Here is a 20,476-nt window from a genome sequence, read left to right on the forward strand (position 1 = left end):
TACAAAATCTTCAATGTCCCCCCAAAGACATCACAACCAAGGACAAGATAAAGTCATGTTAATTAAATTGCCTTTGCTACTGCTTTGCAATCAGCTAATCTGGATTTTCAACTAAGTGTTATATTACAACTGCTTTGTCTCCAGAAAACTAAGGTCAGAATTTTTCTTTCAACAAATGAGGGTAATACAGACTGTGGGGTAGGCTGATGTGCATCAGACACACCTTAGCTCAAGTTCCAACTCTGTCATGTATCACCTGTCTGTCTGTGACCCTGAACAAATCACTTCGTTTCCCCGAGCCTCAGTTTCTCATCGGTAAGATGAGGTCAGTAATTCTATCTTCCTCCAAGATTCGTTATGAAGTTTAAATGAGATAATGGATGAAAACGCTGGCGGTATGTGACACAAATGCCAGTATTCACACACACATCTGGAAGGCAAACAGCTGGGAACGCATTCGGGGACACCTGGGAACATATTCTCTGGTGTGGCTCAGACCCACTCGGGCTGAATCCACTGCAGACTCGGGAGACAGAACCCCACTGCACCAAAGACCGTTTCCTCTAAAGCCACACCAGTGGAAGCGAAGTCCTTTATCCACAGTCCCCAGCACAAGCTGGGAGGACAAACAAGCAGCCGATCCCAAGGGCCACTCCCCTCCGTGGCCACTGCTTTAGTTCAGGCAGGTGTCATTTCCCACCTCGCCTGTTACAACCGCCTCCCCGCTGCCTCGTCACCCTCGTGATCCACGGGCTGGGTCACCCGCTATCAGACTGCCGAGGAAAGGACACACGTGCTACCTCCACGGTCGCTATTTAATTTAAATCTCTAACGTTCAGAGCTAGTCTTTTATAATGCCAAAGCCAAAACGTGGCCATACAAACATTCCTCTCCCAAATTATAATTTGGAAAGCTGGCAGGCACGCACGGGGCAGCTCTTCCAGCTGGGGGTAAGAGAATGTTATTAATAAGAAACATCCCTCGAGCGGACACTACAATGTTGAGAATGGAGCCACTGAGCTGCTTGGCACAGACACAGAACCTCCGACAGCTGCCGTGATGGCCACTCGCGCGGGTTTAGCCGATGCTGGCCTCCACGTGGTGACCTCCCGGAGGGAGGACCCCAAGGGGTGAGGGGTGGGGGTGCTTTCTAATTCTAGCCCTAAATGGCCTCAGCCCCGGAGGCATGGTGCCTCCCCCGGACCCGCTCTGCCTCCCGCACTTCCTACTTCAGGGACATGGCACTGCCACCAGAACGTCACCTACAAACCCACCCTCCACGCACCAGCACAGCGACCAGCTAAAACGTAAACCTGACTGCGCCGTCCTGCTTCAAGTCCGATCTACACGATGACGTCTGAGAGTCCGCACCGGCCTGCAAGGCCTTCTGCGATGTTTGCAACTGGCAACGTTGTGTTTCCACTTTCCTCGCACCCCAAACCCTCCGCACCTTCTACGTGCAGACACACAGAATGTGCTCACTAACGGGCACACCTGCCTCTTCCACCTCCGTTCCCCTCCCGGCTCCATCTACGGCTCTGCAAGACTCAGCTAGGCCATCGCTCATTCACGAGAAGCCTCACGCCACCTACGTGAAGGAAGGTACCCTGCACAAGGGGTATTTAAAACACACAGCACGGGGCGCCTGGGTGGCGCAGTCGGTTAAGCGTCCGACTTCAGCCAGGTCACGATCTCGCGGTCCGTGAGTTCGAGCCCCGCGTCGGGCTCTGGGCTGACGGCTCGGAGCCTGGAGCCTGTTTCCAATTCTGTGTCTCCCTCTCTCTCTGCCCCTCCCCCGTTCATGCTCTGTCTCTCTCTGTCCCAAAAATAAATAAACGTTGAAAAAAAAATTATAAAAAAAATAAAACACACAGAATACGGTGGGAGCACTACCACAATGAACTGAAACCAAAGCTCTGTGTGTGTGTGTGTGTGTGTGTGTGTGTGTGTGCGCGCGCGCGCGCGCGCGTGAGTGTATGTCTTTCTCCAACTATCACATAGGCTCAAAAGAGGAAGAAGTGTGTCTTATTTATCTTTGCCTTCCTAGTGCCTGGTCAGGTAGGTGCCTTATCAATTTTAGCAGATCGATTTAATTGCACAACACAAGTTAAGAGCGACAACAACAACAAACACGTATACGGCCCTTACCAGGCACTACTCAAAAGTGCTCTTCTCATTAACTCGTTGAAGAAAACCCGACGCAGATTCTGTCTTCACGAGGAGACACCTACGAAGCTCAGTGAAATGGGATTAACATGCTACCCAAACAGAGTGAGACGCAGCACGTTTGCAAAACCGATACATCTCTATACTTCTCCTCCCCGCTCATACAGTTCTTTCATTTCCTCAGCCTCATCTCCCACTGTGGCTGGTGTCACCGAGATACAGAGCCACCCGCTCCTGAAGCTAGACAAGCCCTTCCAACCTTGGAGGAAGCACATTTTCTGGGGATGGTGCTAGCAGTCTGAAGGGCCACTGTCCCTCCACCAGCTCTATTCCATTTCACATTTTATCACGAGAGTGGGTCATACTGGTGGGCAGCTGGATGTGCTCGGGGTCCATAGCTTAGTGACATTTAGGTCACCTCTGCTAGACCAGGCTCTGAAGGGCTGCAACTGTCCCCAATGTGATCCAAACATATGCCTTTAAAAAAAAAAAAAAAGTATTTATTCTGAGAGAGAGAAATCGAGCACGGCAAGGGCAGAGAGAGGGAGAGAGAATCCCGAGCAGGATCCACATTGCCAACACGGAGCCCGATGAGGGGCAGGATCTCAGGAACCGAGAGATGGAGACCTGAGCCGAGATCAAGAGTCGGACACTTAACCAAATGAGCCACCCAGGCGCCCCGAAGCATAGGCCATCTTGAAGAGACCACTGAGAACCCAAACTCTGTATTCAGAGAATACACGCCATACAGAGGGCCGTGCTACGGCCATCCCATACCCGTCACGGAAGGGTTCGTATTCAGCTTTTAAGAGTCTACAATGAAGGGCTAAGTGACAGTACCTGAAATGGGGTCGCATCAACTCCTTCCACCTAAGACACAGCACATAGACAACTAATTCTTTTTGGTGAACAAGAGTACAGGCTTTTTAAACAAGTAAGGGCCAGAACTTACTAGAAATCCAGCTAGCTGCCCTGACCTACTGCAAAACAGAATGCAGCCACACACTGATCAGCATCAGCATTAAGGACCCAAACGGAAAGGTAGTTTGAAAAGGAACCGTATTGTGGAAGCACCTGTGATGACAAGACAGCCAGTGAAGAGGTCTGGACAGCAGGAGGGGGGCCCTCAGACAGATCCTGCAGATGGGGTGATTCCCACCACACTGGGGAAAAGCAACCTTGAGGCCGGGGGTCCTGAAGGTTAATCGGATTTTTCAGAGGCTCAGGCCAAAATGTCATCTTTTAGAAGAGTAAACAGTGCTGCAATATATCCTTATATTTCACATGCTTAAAAGGTTTTTAAATGAAGAACTGAAGCTAATGAAGGAGAAGAGGGAGAGAGACGTTCCCGGCACAGGAGGTCTGCAACGTGTCGCGATTCTGAAAGATCTGGCGGCTGCCATAATAAAATCTGGAATGAGCTGTTCGGATCAAGGGCCCAATGGTGGTAGAGAGAAGAGCATCGAGCCTCTCAGCTTGAGTATAGAATTTTCCTCTACGTTTTTAAAAAAAAAATTTTAAGTGTATTTTGAGAGAGAGAGAGAGAGAGAGAGCGAGCACGAGCATGAGCTGTGGAGGGGCAGAGAGAGACAGAGAGAGAGAGAATCCAAAGCGGGTTCTGCACTGCCAGCACGGAGCCCCGTATGGGACTTGAACCCACGAACTGTGCACCAGAGCTGAAAGCGAGAGTTGGACGCTTAACTGACTGGGCCCCTCCTCTAAGTCTGTAAACAATGAGAAAGAAACTTAAAAGACAAAGAAGCAAAACAAAAAAGAGACAAGATAAAGTACTAAAAACTGAAAAATATCAATTAAGGCAACATAAAGTGGGATACATCATCAAGTAAAATCAACCCAACAAAACAAAACAAAAATTTTAAGGTCCTAAGATGAAAACTTGTTTTAATGGCTACACTAGAATGTAATAAAATGCAGGTAATAGAATAAACTGATGATGACAGAGACAGAGCAAACCCTGAGCAACAGACAGGACACACAAAAGCCAACTCCTCGCCGTGAGGGCAAAGGCCCAGGAGCACTCGGGACACTGGTCCAAACGTGTGAGATGCTCCACGGGGCCACCCTGGGCAGAGAGCTCCCGGGCGGGATGGCGGGATGGGAGCAAGACCCTCGCCTTGCCCCCTGGGCCCGTCTGCCCCCCCCCCCCCCCCCCCCCCCCCCCCCCCGCACAGTCAGCCTGCAGGTGCCGAGCCGCCCGGCCTGGGGCCAAATACTTCGCTCCAAGCAGGTGCCCTGCCACCCCAGCCCCTAAACCCCACCCATAAGTTCTTCACCCTACTCTCCTGGTTGAGAAAGAGAAAGAAGAGTTGAGAAGAGAAAAAGAGAGAGGAGGGGTGGGGGGGTGCTATTTTACTTCTGAACAACAAGCGTATGATTTCAATGACAAATTAATAGGCTTTTTTTTAAGTTCTCTGAAAGTGACTGGATGGAACACCTCTAAGACACTTAATTTAATCTAAATTGTTACCTTAAATAGCTCTTCTAGCATCAAGTACTCCTTAAGTACATTAACTATGCTAAATTTTTAGGAAGGAAAGAACAAAGAAAGTTAGATACAGAAACCTAATTTGCTTTCATTTAAAATGAAAGTATATTGCAAACAGTCATCATGCCTCATCTTTTCATTTTGTAATCAGACTTTCCAAGGATGAAGAAACTGAGGGTCAGATAGGCTACGTGCTCAGCCCAGGAAGTTGCACTGCTAGGACTGTAGCCAAAAGCTGTCTGGTTCCAGAGCCCACATTTGAGTCCTGGGACTGATCTGAAGGCATCTTCTTCGTGAGATCTCCCTAGGAGTCCAGTGCCGGCCTGGCCTTTAGGGGTGTCCTTCGGGCCTCAGAAATGTTTCCTGCTGAATGTGTTCTGTGACTTGGGACGATCGCTGGCTAGCCTTATAACATAAGAACCCTGTCCTGAGGATAGCTACTGGGTTGCCCCCTTCTTAAAGAAGACTGTGGAAGGAGGGAAGGAAGGAAGGAAGGAAGGAAGGAAGGAAGGAAGGAAGGAAGGGAGGGAGGGAGGGAGGGAGGGAGGGAGGAAAGGAGGGAGGGAAGGAGGGAGGGAAGGAAGGGAGGGAGGAAGGGAAGAAAGAAGGAAGGAAGGGAAAGAAAGATAGAAAGCTCTCCTGAAAAGAGTCAAATCCATTTTTAATAACAAATGTACTCTTTTTTAAAATGTCTATCTTGAGAGAGAGACAGAGAGAGAGAGCAAGCGGAGGAGGACAGAGAGAGACAGGGGGAGAGGGAGAATCCCAAGCAGGCTCCGCACTGCCCGTGTGAAGCCCAAGGCGGGGCTGGACCTCACGGACTGTCAGATCGTCACCTGAGCCGAAATCGAGAGTTGGACACGTGATCGGCTGAGGCACCCAGGTGCTCCAACAACGAATATATTCGGGGCGGGGGTGGGGGGGAGGGTGTAAAAAAGACTCATCATTCAGTCAAGAATTCTCACTGAAAATCTAAAGGCTACTGAATTTTATGGATTATGGATCGAATTAAGATCTGCCAGTAACACGGAAAAGAAGTCTAGTTAGAGAATATGTTCTCTCATCGCAGAAGCGCAACACAAACATTAGCCACCTGGCACCGTGGCACAACACAGACCTGGGCACATCGGGCGTCACAGGAGTGAGGCAGAAAGCACACCCTCTGACTACAGGGTGCTCTTCAAGCGCCAAGCGGGAGGCTCACGGGTGGCTGCTTGTGCCACACTGCAAGAGGCTGCTCCTGCTGATGCACAGCATCCCCACGACTCAGGAAGGGGGACACTGGGCTAACTTGGGCAGCTAGAACCGCGCTCCCTAGGTTCCCTAGATCTTCTCGGATCTGCCAGTGTGGCCGGTACGACACACGAGACACGCCGCTCACCCACATTTTAATAGCTGCCACCTACCTGCAGGGAGGTAGGGGACAAGGCAGAGCAAGTGGTGAAACCAACGAGGAGGAAATAGCACCACCCACCCCTAACAGAAGCCCAAGGACCACGACATTATACTGTTCCTGCAGAAATCAGGGCTACCCACACATAATTAGTACTCTCGTGGAAGTTCACATCAAAATAAAGTAGAAGAATGGGGTCACTTTTCCTAATTCACACCATTTCCCTAGTTGACATGTTAAAGCTAAGCCACACAGACTTCTCTGAGAAGCTGAAGGAGCTGGTGTTCCAGACGGCTGATGCTCTCACGGTGGCTCTGCACAGCACCCAGACTTGAAGGGGCCCTCACCCGGGCAGAAAGATCTTTGTGCACCCATCACGTGACAGATTTCGCAGCTGCACAGAACTTCACACTTTTCAGAAGCATGTCCAGGCGCAGATATTTTTAATGATCACTTAAAAAATGAGCCTACGATCCCTTCTGCCCTTTATCTTCCACTCCTAACATCACAACCACATCTACTATGGCGACACATCTTCTGCCCTAAAATTCCACTTGAGAGAGACTTCAGAGGAATGCATTCCAGAAACATCCCCCTTTGACATACCACTGCCACCCATGGTCTCCTCACCTCTCGACGTTCAACTGACGGGTGCTGCGAGAAGTGGAGGCGGGAGTCTACGCATCCTCTCCCACATAAAACCACAGTGGCAGCAGGCCACTGCTCTCCCTGGATGGGCACGCGTCCCAGGGTGGTCACTCCTGCATCTAGCACGGTAGGAGTCGGCAGAACCTGCTTTTTAAGGGTCAACGTTGTCGGGCCTTCTCCTCCCCCAAGGACTACGAACTGCACCACGTGTTGCTAAAGACAGCAGGGTCTGTACTCAAGAGCGGCTGACGACTCTCCCTGCCTGTCCATTCAGCAGATTAAGACAAGTCAGACAGAGGAAGGGACATAATGTGGCCTGTCACCAGCAAGAGAAAGATTTCTGAGGTGGCCATCCTGAAGGAAGAAAGGATTTGGGATGAAAAAGACCTAATGGCCCCCTTTTCAAAGAGAAGGTAACCTTTGAGACCAGGAAAGGGTCACCTGGTCCCATCCCTGACCTGGAGCTTGTTAATGAACCAGAGACCTGGCAGGGCAGGCCAGTGGGTAGAGACACGACGCTCACAGGTGCCTTTTCTCCCTTGCTCCCCTCCAATCCTCAAAGGGCTCAAAGTCCATTTTGTGACCATATGTTTAAAAAGTCTGTATCCTCTTCTGGAGGCACGGTGTCCAAAACACTTAATTCAGTATTTTCAATTATCCAATGACGTGGGTCAAAACTAAATCACTGGATGTAAATGAAAGAACAAGGAAGCAGAAGAAAAGCTGTGGGTTTCATTTATTTTATCAGCTATATACCTGGTGGACAACTATCTGACTCTCTGGGTTTTCTGTACTTACTAAGCAAAACTAGTTCAATGGTTTGCTTTTGTGTCTAATCTCCACTGAAACGTTTTTACGTGTCTAGGAGCACACTATAAAACACGTATTGGGTTGCCAAAATATACCAACGTTAGGCTCACTGGCTGACTAAAAAAAAAAAAAAAAAAAAAAATTCCTCAGGTAAAATGCTGCTACTTTCTTAGATCATAATGGAGAAGACAGTATCTGAAAAAGCAAAGTCCCTCAGAAGAAAGTGGCCACGTAGATATTAATGATAATGACAGCGTGGTTTGCAAACAACGGACCTGACATGTTTTCGGTGCTTCGTGTTTTTCAAAAAATAGCAGCAGCGTGTTTATTATCCATTTAAAAATAAAATATCTTCATCACTCTTAACTGAGAAACAGCATTTCAGTTTCCTGCTAACTTGAACACTGGGGGTGGAAAACCAGAGCAAGGAAACTAACTGCACCAGCAGCCAATCTCCGTGGCTTCGTTTCACGGGAGCTACGCTAGTCAAGTCACAGTCTTTGGCCAAGTTCCCTTCTGTATGCACATTCAAAGAATCTTTATATAGCTAAGTGGACCACTAAAGCATTCGAGAGTCATTCAAAGGAGGCGCTTCCTCCAAATTCTCTCTCATTTCACGGGGCCCGTGCATACACAACAGAAAACGCATTGAAAGGAAGAATGCAAACCCTCCTGTTTCAGCTTCTTGGATCCTTCCGTATGCAAACTGGCATCCCCTCCAGCCCACAAATGTCTTAGCTTTTATTTTCAATATTTACTGCCAATGTTTGAAAGCTATAAGGACACCTGGGGAGAGCACGAGGAAAAAAATGGGTAGAAAAATACATATTTAACATAAAAGGGAAAGGGGAAAGAAAGATACTATTTCTATTTCTAACAGAAAAGTGGAATGTGGCCCCTTTTTCTCATTATTAAGATTTTAAATGTCTTTTTCTGAGATGCTGAATGCCTTTTCCTGTTTCTCTACCATCCTATGTAACAGCCTCTGGCAGATTCTTTTAGGTTCTCCTGTGCGGACCAGACGAACGTAATTCGACTTTGGTGGCCCAAAGGGTCAGTTCACGGAGAATGGCCACAAATTCAAGCCTCAGCCACTTTATGGAATGAAGCAGAATGGCAGGTAGTGAGAAGGACATCCTAAAGGCACACAGAATCAGCCCGGTGATAACAGCCACCCTCTCTGAATGCGCTTTATCACGGACAGCGTGTGAATGATGCAAAACAAGCCAGACCACCAGTGGGTCACTTGCGTCATCACCCGCTCAAAGGACAACGCCGTCTGTTTGTAGAACGTCACCGATGACAGGGCGTACAGGACTGAACAGGGAAGATGCGAGCAGTTCTACGCGAAATTTTTCATTTCACTTCTGTGTATTCCCTTGTATTTCAGCCCTCTGTAGGAAAATTATTTTCTGTATAAACAAATTCATCAAGTTAACTTATTCAAGGATGGAAATAACTGGTATCACATAACATTTCGCAAAACAAAATTGCCACTGCTCTATTCCAGTGCTTAAAAGCAAACTGCTATGGCAATTCAACCCCAGTGCTAACATAACCCAAACCCCCTATTACCTTCATCACTGCATATTCAATTTACATAATTATTCTGCTATGCTGTTCAGAATTTACATGTAGTTGTATGCACTTCTACTGATCTGTGCTTCAGGGATGCTATTTCCTTTCTAGACTTAGCAGAACACGAGGCCACAGCTCGATGTACTCAATACATCCGGCCGATAGAAACTGCGGCTCAACAAAATAATGGGTCGGTTTGTGCCTTTACTGAAAATCTCTGCTCAGTTACCATATTCTTGGACAGCATCCCCATCTGACCATCAACAACAGGAAAGCTCTTAGAAATTTCCTCACCGCATTTCATCGTAAATCAGCAAGTGGCCCTACAAGTGGTCAAGTCCCCGGGGCCAGCAGCGTCACTCCAAACACTCCCGGCGCACCCCTCAGCATGGCTTGAGTCTCTCTTGCCGCGTGCAGATCTCCATACTCAACAGAAATATTCCAGTCAATTATTTTCACACCACTTGGGGAAAAACAACTATCGCCTATAGGAGGCATCCACTGAGATGATGCGTCTAAAGCGAATGAAGGGAGGGAAACGTACCAAACATTCCTCTTGGGAGAAAATGATCACATGCCCTTCCGCCTATCAAAAGCGTGTGACCCTAATGCAAAGCCATTACTCGGATTCAGCAATGCCAAAAATTGACTCTGCACAGACCATTCAAACGTCAGGATGAGCAGCTGAGAGCACGCAGACGAGGCCTGCCCTGGAATTTTGCCCTCGTGGGTGAAGACAGGCCCTGTCTTTGCATCAAGCAGCACGTGTGCCCAGAACCGAGCGGATGTGATGCCCTACGTTCCTAACACTTGTTTATAGTTGTTGGGGACATTTCAACAAGTTCACTGTGAAATACAGCATTTTAACATCTGCCCCAGTGTATCCCACAGGAGGTTAAGGGTATGCTAAAGAATGTTTTTAAAGACAGGATGAGGTCCGTGTAGACTCAGAACCAGAGAATCATACACTTGGAAATTTATGACACCATCCAAGATATAGTGGGGGTTATTTTTTTTTTGTCCTTTTTTCTTTTTGTTAATCAATTTTTGTCATTCGGTGCTAGATTCAAAATATTAAAAATACAAACCGAAGGCAGATATATATATATATATCTTGAGACTAAAACAAGTCTTGGTGATATGTTTTCTGAGCTCTAGGAAGCTCTTTTAGAACACAGACACTTACACTTCAAGTTTAAAAAACAATAACAACACATTCTTTTAAAATTTTGCTTCGATTTCTTTCTCCTTGGAAAAAATATGCACATGCCTCCTCCTATCAAAAGCACAATACTTAGCTTTTGGGCAATTATATTTCTAAAAAAAAAAACCCGGTAAGTCAGACCGAAATTCTAACCCTATGTTCCTTGCTCACATCCTAACACTTAACAACAGTACCTACAAAGAAGAAGTACTTAATGGAATATTTCTTAAGTAAACGAACAAAATTTATAACGGGTTGCAGGATTAGAAGAGTGTTCATATGCAGAAACAAATAATAGTTTTCAATTAAGAGACCACATACGGAGGCATCAAAGAACGTTCATAAGTAAATGCAAATATCGTCACCTAGAAGAATGAGGTGTTGAATAGAATTCAGTTATTCCAGCACCATAAAAAGTACCGATGACAAAAATTTTTAAAGGACTATGATACAGACTTCCAACACACTACAGAATAACGTATTTGGGGATGTCTGGGTATTCTTAGCACAAGTTGAAAATCCAAATTTGCTCTTTTGCTTTGCAGGAGCACCTCTGTGGTCACAGAAATCAAGTCCTCTCTCTGTTTCCGCGCGTACTCACACAGGAAAGTCTACGAGTCAAAGGCTGACAGGCCAGCGAGCTCAAAAAGTTCACGTCAAGCATGTCCATCACGGAACGGAGCGTGCATGTGTCCACGCGTGTGCGTGTACATGCATGCACACGGAGGGACGACGTGCAGTGTGTCTCCTAATGGAGTTTGCAAACAGGTTCAGATTAACCGAGTCTGACCATACTTCCATCTGGAAACTATATTTTCTAACATGAGCCATATTCTGAAAAATAGATTCAGATGTTTGGAATTGGTTCAGAACAGTTGTAAGAAATGTTCGGTACAAATGAAAAAAATTAGTCTTCAATGTCTTCTCCTCTCAGCTTTTCTTACTGAGTAAATATGCCTTCTGGGGGGTCAGAGTTGGCGGGGGAAGTACAGAGGGAAGGATGGAGGGAGGAGGGTATTTCCTAGAAGCTAAAACTCGTGCTACTCTTGCATGCATATCTAATGGATAACTGCTATTTGATTTCTCCCACGTTGCCCACTAGCATTTCAACCCTGCCCCGGGAAGGCTTACTCCGCCAAGTGGAGAGAATTAATTCTCCTGTTTCAACTTCTGGGAAACAGGGCTGAAAAGCTTAGTGAAATATAGTGACCTGTCTTGCTTCTATAATCCTTCTTTCCCTGTTTTGCATTGTCCTTGAAAATGAGGTTGCTGGCCTATACTTACAAATAACTATGCTGGTAATTTGGTTCTATTTGTTACATGACAAATTTCTACAAAAATACGAGCAAGTGATTTGAAAATAATCAAGAATTTTTACCCAGTGAAGTCTACAACGTACCATCCGAATAAAGGGTTCGTAGTAATTGAGTCCTAAATTTCAGAATGCATAAATCTGTTAACTTCTTAGTTTGGGTGTCAGGGCAAGGAACCCGACAATAATGACAAAAATCGAGGTGCCGCCCCGCCCTCCTCCCCCACCCCTCCGCCTCCCCCTCCCCCCCCCACCCCCTCTCCCGGGCCCGGACTGTGTGGTGCTCATTTCTGTACTGTGTTTTGGTGCTGGTGGTTTCCGCCCACAGCCTACCTTGACTTTTTGCTGGATTTGGGTTTTGGCGTGGCAGTTTTTGCTTTCTTTTCCTTTGGCTCTTTGGGAATCTTAGGGGCTTTCGGGGTCTTGGGTTCCTTGGGCTCTTTTTTCTCCTTGGGTTCTTTCGGTTCCTTCGGATCTTTTTTTACCTTCGGCCTTTTCTTTTTCTTCTTCTCTTCTTGGGACCCATCTAGTGAGTTCCTATTTAGTTCTTGGTTATCAACCCCACCAGGGAAGTCATCTTTACCAAAACTTTTACTGGGATCCTCGGCGACAATGTGGTTGTTTTTCTTTTTCTTCTTCTTCTGCTGTGGCTGCTGTTCCACTGATGGCAGGCAATCATCACTCTTCACTAGCTGAGCGTTCGGTCCACTAACCTGAGTCATATCCGGCACTGGTTTCTCTAGAAAGGGCTCCGATGGAGAATGCTGAGAGACAGAAATAGGAACTGAAATTAGTTTATCATTCTTCATATTGAAGAAAGGAACCGAAAGTCAGTAGCTGATGCTTCTGAAACTTACTGTATACTCAAAGCAGCAAATATTTTCCCAAATATACAGTTGTAAAATCTATCATTTTCTCTCATCCAAAAACCAAGAAAGCTTTTACATAAATAGTAAAAAGGGGTAACTACTCAGGAATACCGTGAAAAAATTCAATTCAGGAAGAAAAAAAATTCTCATTTGGCCGAAGCCACCGTCCGTTTTCTTAACAGCCCCTACGTACATAGGACACGGGGAAGGACAAAACAGCGGCAAAAGCTAAGGAAGGAAAGTAGATGGAATTCTTTTCCCTATGCGGGAATGAGAACTCGGATTAAAGATACACAATTAAGCCACTTTTAACAAGATCAAGTGTACCAAGCGCTGAAAGATTCAGGTCCCATGAAAGTTTGAAATCAAGGTATCACACACAAATCTTACACACAAATGACATAGGTCATTCCTGATTTAAATCACATTAAAATACCAAATTAAAAGCACATATCCGAACTTAACGACCTTGGATTTGTTACATTCCTTGGACTAATACGAAATGCAGAGGATGTTTTTCTTAAGTCACTAAAGCTTTACAGTTTCAAATTTTACTGAAGAACAGAAAACCCATATAGTCGAGCTGGTACACCCTGCGGGAGGAGTTTGGAAACTCACTAGGCATATACCCAGAGATGGGCTAAAACACAGTAGAGAACACCAACAATTAGGATGGGATGCTCAGTGGTCAGCCGAGATCAGAGTCTGCTCCAAACCAGGACAGGGGTAGAGCATCATCTCCACTGTAAATGAGGACATCTAGCGAACCTTTACATTTCAACAAAATTACTTTAAAATGTTGTATCTGCAAATGCCAATTTTTTGCCTTTGTCATCTGCTTCTCCAGACACTCAACAGTAACCATAATAGCAACGGCAGTAATAATGGCTGCTAGTGTTCACTGAACAATCTTCCCATGTGCCAGGCATGTGTTAAGCACTTCACACCGCTGACACCACGCAATCCGCACAGCGGCCCCGATGAGGAGCTATGTGTGGACACTGACGCTCTAGGATGCGGTAGCGTGCCCGAGGAGTTACAGGCCCTCCCTCCTGATCACACCATCTCCAAAACAGGGAGAGGGTGGGAGAGTCCCAGTCGAGGTCTGCAGAGGACTCAGGAGCAACCCAGAAGCCGTGGCTTACCATCAGCAAAGTACTATAAATTAGATTCCGGTACGACCTCCACTTACTGAGCCTCTATTTCATGCCATGTACTGGGCTAGGTGCTTTCGGGAGTTACTTCACTCGACTCTCAGAGAAAAATGTGATAACCTGCCCCCATCTTTCAGAAAGGAAGTAAGTAAAGTTTGACTAGCTTATGTGATCACCCAAGGCCACACGGCAGGAGATAGAGCTGTGATTTGAATCTAGGTTTTCTAAACCAGTTTTCTTCTGACTCTGTGCTTCTCCTCAAATCTTACATATGGGCCTCCTTCCGGGAAAGGCTTCTCAGGTTTCATTTGATTTCCAAAGTTTTCAGTGACCCTCCCCGCCGCCGCCCCCCCAAATTTTTAAGACATCACTACCTGAAAACAAAGTGGTTATATTCTTCCCACTAAGCCCTGTGATGGTTACTAGAGGAACCCACATTCAATTCTCCATCTGCACTAGTATAAGAGACAGAGTCCAGAATTGTGAGGTAAGAGACACAAATTCTAGTGCAGGCCCGGCCATGAGCTATATTATCAGTGGGAAATCATTTCTCTCATCTAGGGTTCGTCTTCCTCATCTGCAAAATGAAGGGCTTGGGTTAGATGATTTCCAAAGTCGCTTTCAAAATCCAATGGTATTAGAAAATCTTAAAATAGGGATTGATTGCCCTTTCTTAGGACAGCTGAAAGAGGATGAACCTGAAAGAGAGGAAGGCTGTCCACAAAGAGAAAGAAGCAAGGGTAGAAGTCTGAGGAAGGGCACACAGGTGGGAGTCTTCGTGAGCAGGCCTCCACACAGGGAGAACACGGCTAACCCAGCGCTGAAAACAGCTAGCCTCTCCCTATGCTTCTCCCTCACACGCACCCCCAATAAATGTCAGCCAAGGCGCTGTCCAAGGCACCATTACCCAAGAATTAACAGGATCTGATTTAACTGTGTGATTACACTGCAGTTGCTGAAGTTGAGTTTCATTGCTACATATTATTTTCTAAAGTAAATAAAAAGGAAAAGGCCATATCTTTTTTCTCCGCCCCCCCCCCCCCCCCCCCCCCCCCCGCCCAAGGGACTTAGAGATCAAACTTATTTGGGATAAACTATTTTTCAGGAAACGGAAGAAAAAGTATTTCCTGGAAAGGGAAGCAAAGAGAAAAGTCTACCAGTGAACAATGCTTAAAGCTTAGAATAGTGAATTCATCCCAGGTATGTGTACCTTGCTTTAATCTGCATGGCATTTACCCCAGTCACAAAGTGCCAGCTTCTAATGACAAATACCTGGTACACATTTATGAACTAGAAAATGCATAGGATATCTAATACAAAAAGACTGAAAATTTATCTACATACTCTAGCATACAAATGATTTCAGATGCCCTTTTCAGTAACAAATGAAGCCCTCAATTAGTATCCCTTAAAAATTTTAATCTTCCATAAGAAAGAAAAAAACAGAAAGAGTAAACACAAAAAAGGTATTAATCCTATTTGATACGCAGCAGAATTATGTTTTGGGACTGTATGATATAGGGTGGGAAAGGTGCTCAGAAATATTATAGTGTTTACCAGACCCACATCTCCTTAAATCTTGTAGAGAAAAGCTGTTTTTGTAAACATTTAACAAAGAACAGATGGCCTGCCTTAATCATGTGGGGGAAAAAACCTGGAGCTCACAGTAATACCCCGACAAAAGTCTCCCAGGCCCAGCCATGCCCCCCCGCCCCCGCCCATGCATGGTACAGTCTTCTCTAATGCTACTTAATTTTACAGCGGACATTTTCCCATCAATTCCCACTGCCTGACAGGTAATCAATGCCATTAACATCTGATATTACCATATAGGGCATTGCTAAAACCTCCCATTTATTAGAGCAAATGTGGAGAATGTTAGATACCAAAGGCATTTTTAAATACAGCCTATAGGACTTTCCATTTGACACATTTTCTATCATAATTCTATATGCCTGTTGGAATATTATGGGATATACAAGGTCTGTGCCATGGACTTTTGCAACTAAAACAGAATGACTAATATTTAAACTGTAAATAAAAATGATCCTAGGTGTGTGTGTAAGGGGGGGGGGGGTGTCAAAAAATTACCATAAATTTACCGTAAAATTACCATAAACTTTTATCCTTAACTCCTTTGTTCAAAATGTATACATGAGACAAACACACAGACAAGTTACCTCATGTCAAACAGAATAGGCAGGATGCAAAGGCGACCGAAGGAGAGCCGTGACCAAGGGAGTTGGGGCAATCCCTCTTTGACCTTTAAGCAAACAAGACCCAAACCGCTCAGGGGCTTTCACAAGAAAAGGAAACGGTGTATAGGGAAAAAACTTTTCATCTACCTCAAGTATGCTTTTCATCCAATATTCAGCAGCTTTGTCTGGCTTAGAAGCTATCATATTTACTCATGTTTCGCCTTAATTATATTCTTAAAGCCTCAACCTGTTGGCAATAGTAACAGGAGTGAGCACCGTGATATTAACACCATGCAGTGTTTCCAACACCTATAATCTGTGCAAACTAACAGCACGCTGCAATGTAGGGCACCTACGGACAAACATTTTATTTACTGAGTGATACAGACAAGCCTAAAATCGAAACACTGCTTCATGATAAAGAAAAGCCACTACCAGCTGCGCAAGACTAACATGGCACTTCTGGGAGACACATCCCCTCCCATCGCATTGAGCTAAAGGGAGGCACCTGTGTTCGCAGAGAGACGGAGATTCTGGTGAAGTGGCAGGCCAGTTGAGGCCGAAGGAACAACAAACACAAGCTTAAAGCGCACTAACTACAACTTCAATGATTTGTAAAAATTCAAACATCAAAGTGCTCACTTAAGATTGTAAAGTACTTCCCCCCGCCCCTCCCCCCACCCGCCATGGCTTTGGAAACACATCTTACTCCGAAGCTGTTCACTCTTATTTTCCCAGTATTCCCTAGGTTCTTGATCCCTTGACACTCTTTGAAAAAGGAATTCCAGGACGGTCACTGAAGCTCAGTCTTCAGCTCAGAGCACACAGCGTTCAGAAGTGCATTTAGCAAAGGCTCCGTAAGTCCTGTCGAGACTCTTAACACCCTTCTCTCGTCAGTGACATTGAGAGCAAGAAGATGCACTTGATATCTGGTGCCCAATTCAGTTCTTCATTCAACAAACATTTCGGGACAGAACAGTCAACAAGCCAGCCACAGTACCAGGCTGATGCTAAGGAGGCTTCCTGAAAAAAGTCCCCCAGGTTCCAGCCAGAGGTCACTTCCTCAGTGGACCCAGCCTGAACAATGAGTTCATGCCTGAGATCGGGTGACTGAAAGCATAAAAGTGTATGACAAGCAAGCTTTTGAAGCCCTGTTTAGGGAGGAGCAGACCCAAGATGCGCAGGTAATTAGTTTCAATGGTCAACTGATACACTTTTCAGCTTGGACTATTTGATATGAAATAAGTATCAAAATATTCTTAAGACATCAAGGGTTGGACTATTTTCTGCTTAGCTAAACTTAGTATGAGAGTCAGGGCTTCGAGTTCAAGCCTTTTATATGGCAGTAGTTTTATTCAGCCCATTTGAAATTTCCACAAACAGTAACATACTGAATGAGTACATTTATGAACAAAAACACACAAATGCATAATTATCAAGCTTGTCAGTGATATGAGTTGAGAAAGCAAAATGTATCCAAGCACATTTTCTTAAATTGTAGGTATTAAAAGGTGTTACATGAAAAGATGACTCAGATCACGTACGTTTAGAGAATCCTGGGCTAACCAAATAGGTAAGTTTTCTTTACTACAAAACTCTCCAAGCCCTTCCTACATTCTGAGTGGGGGATAATGCACAGTGTGTCCTAAAGGTATTTAATCATTGATTGCATCCCTTTTTTTCTGAGAATAACTTGAATAAAAGTATTCTTCAAAATATACTTCGGATTATACTGACTTAGCTAAAGCAGGGCAAATTCATCTGCTTCTCTGGGGTGGGGGAAAGTACGTGTGTGCATGCGTCCGTCTGTACGTCTCAAAGCAGTGGTTATCAAATGTTTTACAACATAGCATGTGACTATCAACAAATCTAATTCTATATAAAATGTGCTCAAACAGCTCACTGAATTGGCAGGGTTTTTTTATGCTCAATTTAAGTCACTGGTAGGAACAAAATAGGAATATTGGCATAGTCATGTAAGGCTGACTTGTACAATTTTTGTTATATTACAGTCAAGATAATTACCAAGCTAAATTTACGGAATGTTGAAATATCATAATGCAAGAAATTACCTTTACAAGTACCTCAGAACCATTAAATTTTAGAACTGAAAAATTGTTTTAATTACTGCCAAAATATCTCATTTAAAAGTCATCTGAAGACATTTTCAAACCTTTGGTTTTCTGCTTATGTCTTTACTCTGTCCGTAGAATAGATGTGCCATACAGACAAAATCCTAAATGGCTACAAATTAACATCGGCCACTTTAATGGCATCTAAATTATAAACACATTTTGAATTTAAGTAGAATCCAAAATAATGAAAATAATGAACCAAGCAATCGTGTTACATTTAATAGTAAACAATTTACATCGGATATTGAATACTGCACATCTTCTATGTATTTAGGGGTAAAACATATACCATAAGAACTGTCAAACAGCACTTTTAATGTGGAAAGCACTGTATTGTGGTGTTTCTACAGTCACTCTAACGAGAAGAACATTGCAGTCAAACTCCACCGATGCTAAACCCCTTTCCAAGTGTCTGAGAAACCCTCAGCGCACAGACTCCCTCCCAGCGGAGAACAGGGCATCTGGCCACCACCCCTCACTCTCTGCCACCCCGTCGCTGCCCTTCTGGCCATCTCCCCTTCCCATCCTCCACTCTGAGCAGGCCGCCACGCCGCGCGGGGAGCTGTGGGCAGGAAGGTGCAGGGCTGCAGGCTGGACCCATGCCGGGTACCTGCGAGGCTGCCTCCCGCCTGCCCCACTCAGGATGACAGGGAAGAGGGCCAGGGAACAGCCTTGGGTTTAGGGGAGAGACAACAGCCAGACTGATGGGAAGTCCTGAAGGCATCCCAGGACACCGTGCTGAAGGTTTTTAAACCACGTACCACGTACAGCTACACGCGCACTTTGCAACCCTCTTCTCCGCCCGTGCCTGTATGTAACCACGTGAGGTTGCCAAGGTGGGTGGCATTGTTGCTCTTTTACAGATAAGGAAACTGAGGCTTTAGGATGAACTTTCCCAAAGTTACACCGCTAGAAAAGGGTAAACCTTAAATTCTAACCCCGATGTGGCTACCAGCCAGCGTGAACGGGATCAGGCTTGCCCAGAGTCAAGGGAGATGAGAGGTTCTCCAAGCCCAGGAAGCCGCTGGCTGTATTCCTCCAAAACCATAAAGGCCTTAGTTTTAAGACCCCGACTGTAATCTACAGGTTAAAATGGCTTTTAGCTGAATATCAGTTTGGGACTTTTGCCTTCAAAGGATTAGGGGAGAACTCTAGTTTAATTCCAAACTAAAGCTGTGGAGAATCACTACGTTTTCTCCGAAAGAGAAGAATGTGGATAAGAACTGACATTTACATTGCCTGCTAACAAACATTATCCCATTTGAATATCAGAATCACCCTGTTTGACAGAAGTTGAACTCAATTCAATCAATCTGCTTTGTCCCAGGGAGTGAACGGAGTCTTTCAGAACCAGAAGAAAATACGCCCGCTGTCTGCCTTGCCCTGAAAACTCTCCCAAAAGCACTTTAAAAAAAAAACCATCTTACATGATTTTTAAAAGTTCAATCTACATATGGGGCACTTGGGTGGTTCAGTTGGTTAAGCGACCAACTCTTGGTTTCGGCTCAGGTCATGATCTCACAGTTCGTGAGTTCGAGCCCCACATCGGGCTCTGCGCTGACAGCATGGAGCCTGCCTGAGATTCTCTCTCCCTCCCTCCCTCTCTCTCTCTCTCTCTCTCTCTCTCCCTCCCTCTCTCCCTCTGCCTCTCTCCTGCTTGTGTTCTCTCTCAAAATAAACTTTAAAAAATAGATCAATTTAAAAAATAAAATTCAATAAAATAAAATAAAAAGGATATAACATACTTCTTTACCCCACTTGGTAACAGAGCATTCCACTTCTTAGGAAAAGCACCAGAAAAAGGAGCAGGCTCGCATCTAAGGGCAACGTATTTGAAACAACACGTTTACACACACACACACACACACACACACACACACACAAACCCCTAGGGCACAGAGTTGAACTGATGTAAATGGAACATACTTTTGATGTACCTCCACTGCTTCATAAATGCCTGGAAAAATTAGCTTAACTGTTTATACAAGACTTGAATTATGTTTTTACATGTGTTAGCTTTCCCAAAAGCATATACAGGTAATCAGACAGCATTCCTGATCGTCAGGGCCTCCTACCCCCTGAAGTGCTTCTCCTAGAAAGGAGAAACGAAGAGGGGCCGACAGAACCCATCGCTGCTCGGGGCAGCGGAGAAACAGAAACAACCACAGATTTAACCACTCGAAGCCTAGCGCCGTCCTGGTGAGTAACCTCGTAGGTCTCCTGGGCCACAAGCAGGAGGGCAGCCCCCTCTGGGAAGCAGGCCTGCCCCCCTGTGAAGACTACATCCACTCTCCCCCAAAAGCAAACCCCCCGGGGGAAAAGCAGGGTCTGCAACGTGGGCATCGTGGTGCACCTGACTCTAAAAAGCAAACTACCGTGTGAAGCCCTTAAGGAGTCTCAAACACTTTCAGCCTCTTGTTCCGAATTTCTTTCTTAGCTCCTTACAGTGGCAAATCATCAAGTAGTATCTTTTACGAGACACTGCTTCCTACAAGTAGAGAAG

General features: G+C 45.4%; 1 protein-coding gene across 4 annotated transcripts in view; it reads right to left on the minus strand.

The window, feature by feature from the left end:
* The window catches only part of CHD7 (chromodomain helicase DNA binding protein 7), a 189,358-nt gene that overhangs the window by 71,260 nt on the left and 97,622 nt on the right, over positions 1-20,476 (minus strand). For all 4 annotated transcript variants that reach the window (XM_053208384.1, XM_027042926.2, XM_027042928.2 and 1 more), the window contains one exon: positions 11,951-12,381. In XM_053208384.1, coding sequence (XP_053064359.1) covers positions 11,951-12,339 — 389 coding nt within the window. In that variant the 5' untranslated portion in view covers positions 12,340-12,381. The remainder of the gene's footprint in view (positions 1-11,950; positions 12,382-20,476) is intronic.

This window comes from Acinonyx jubatus, chromosome F2 (assembly GCF_027475565.1).
Source record: "Acinonyx jubatus isolate Ajub_Pintada_27869175 chromosome F2, VMU_Ajub_asm_v1.0, whole genome shotgun sequence".
Lineage (NCBI taxonomy): Eukaryota > Metazoa > Chordata > Mammalia > Carnivora > Felidae > Acinonyx > Acinonyx jubatus.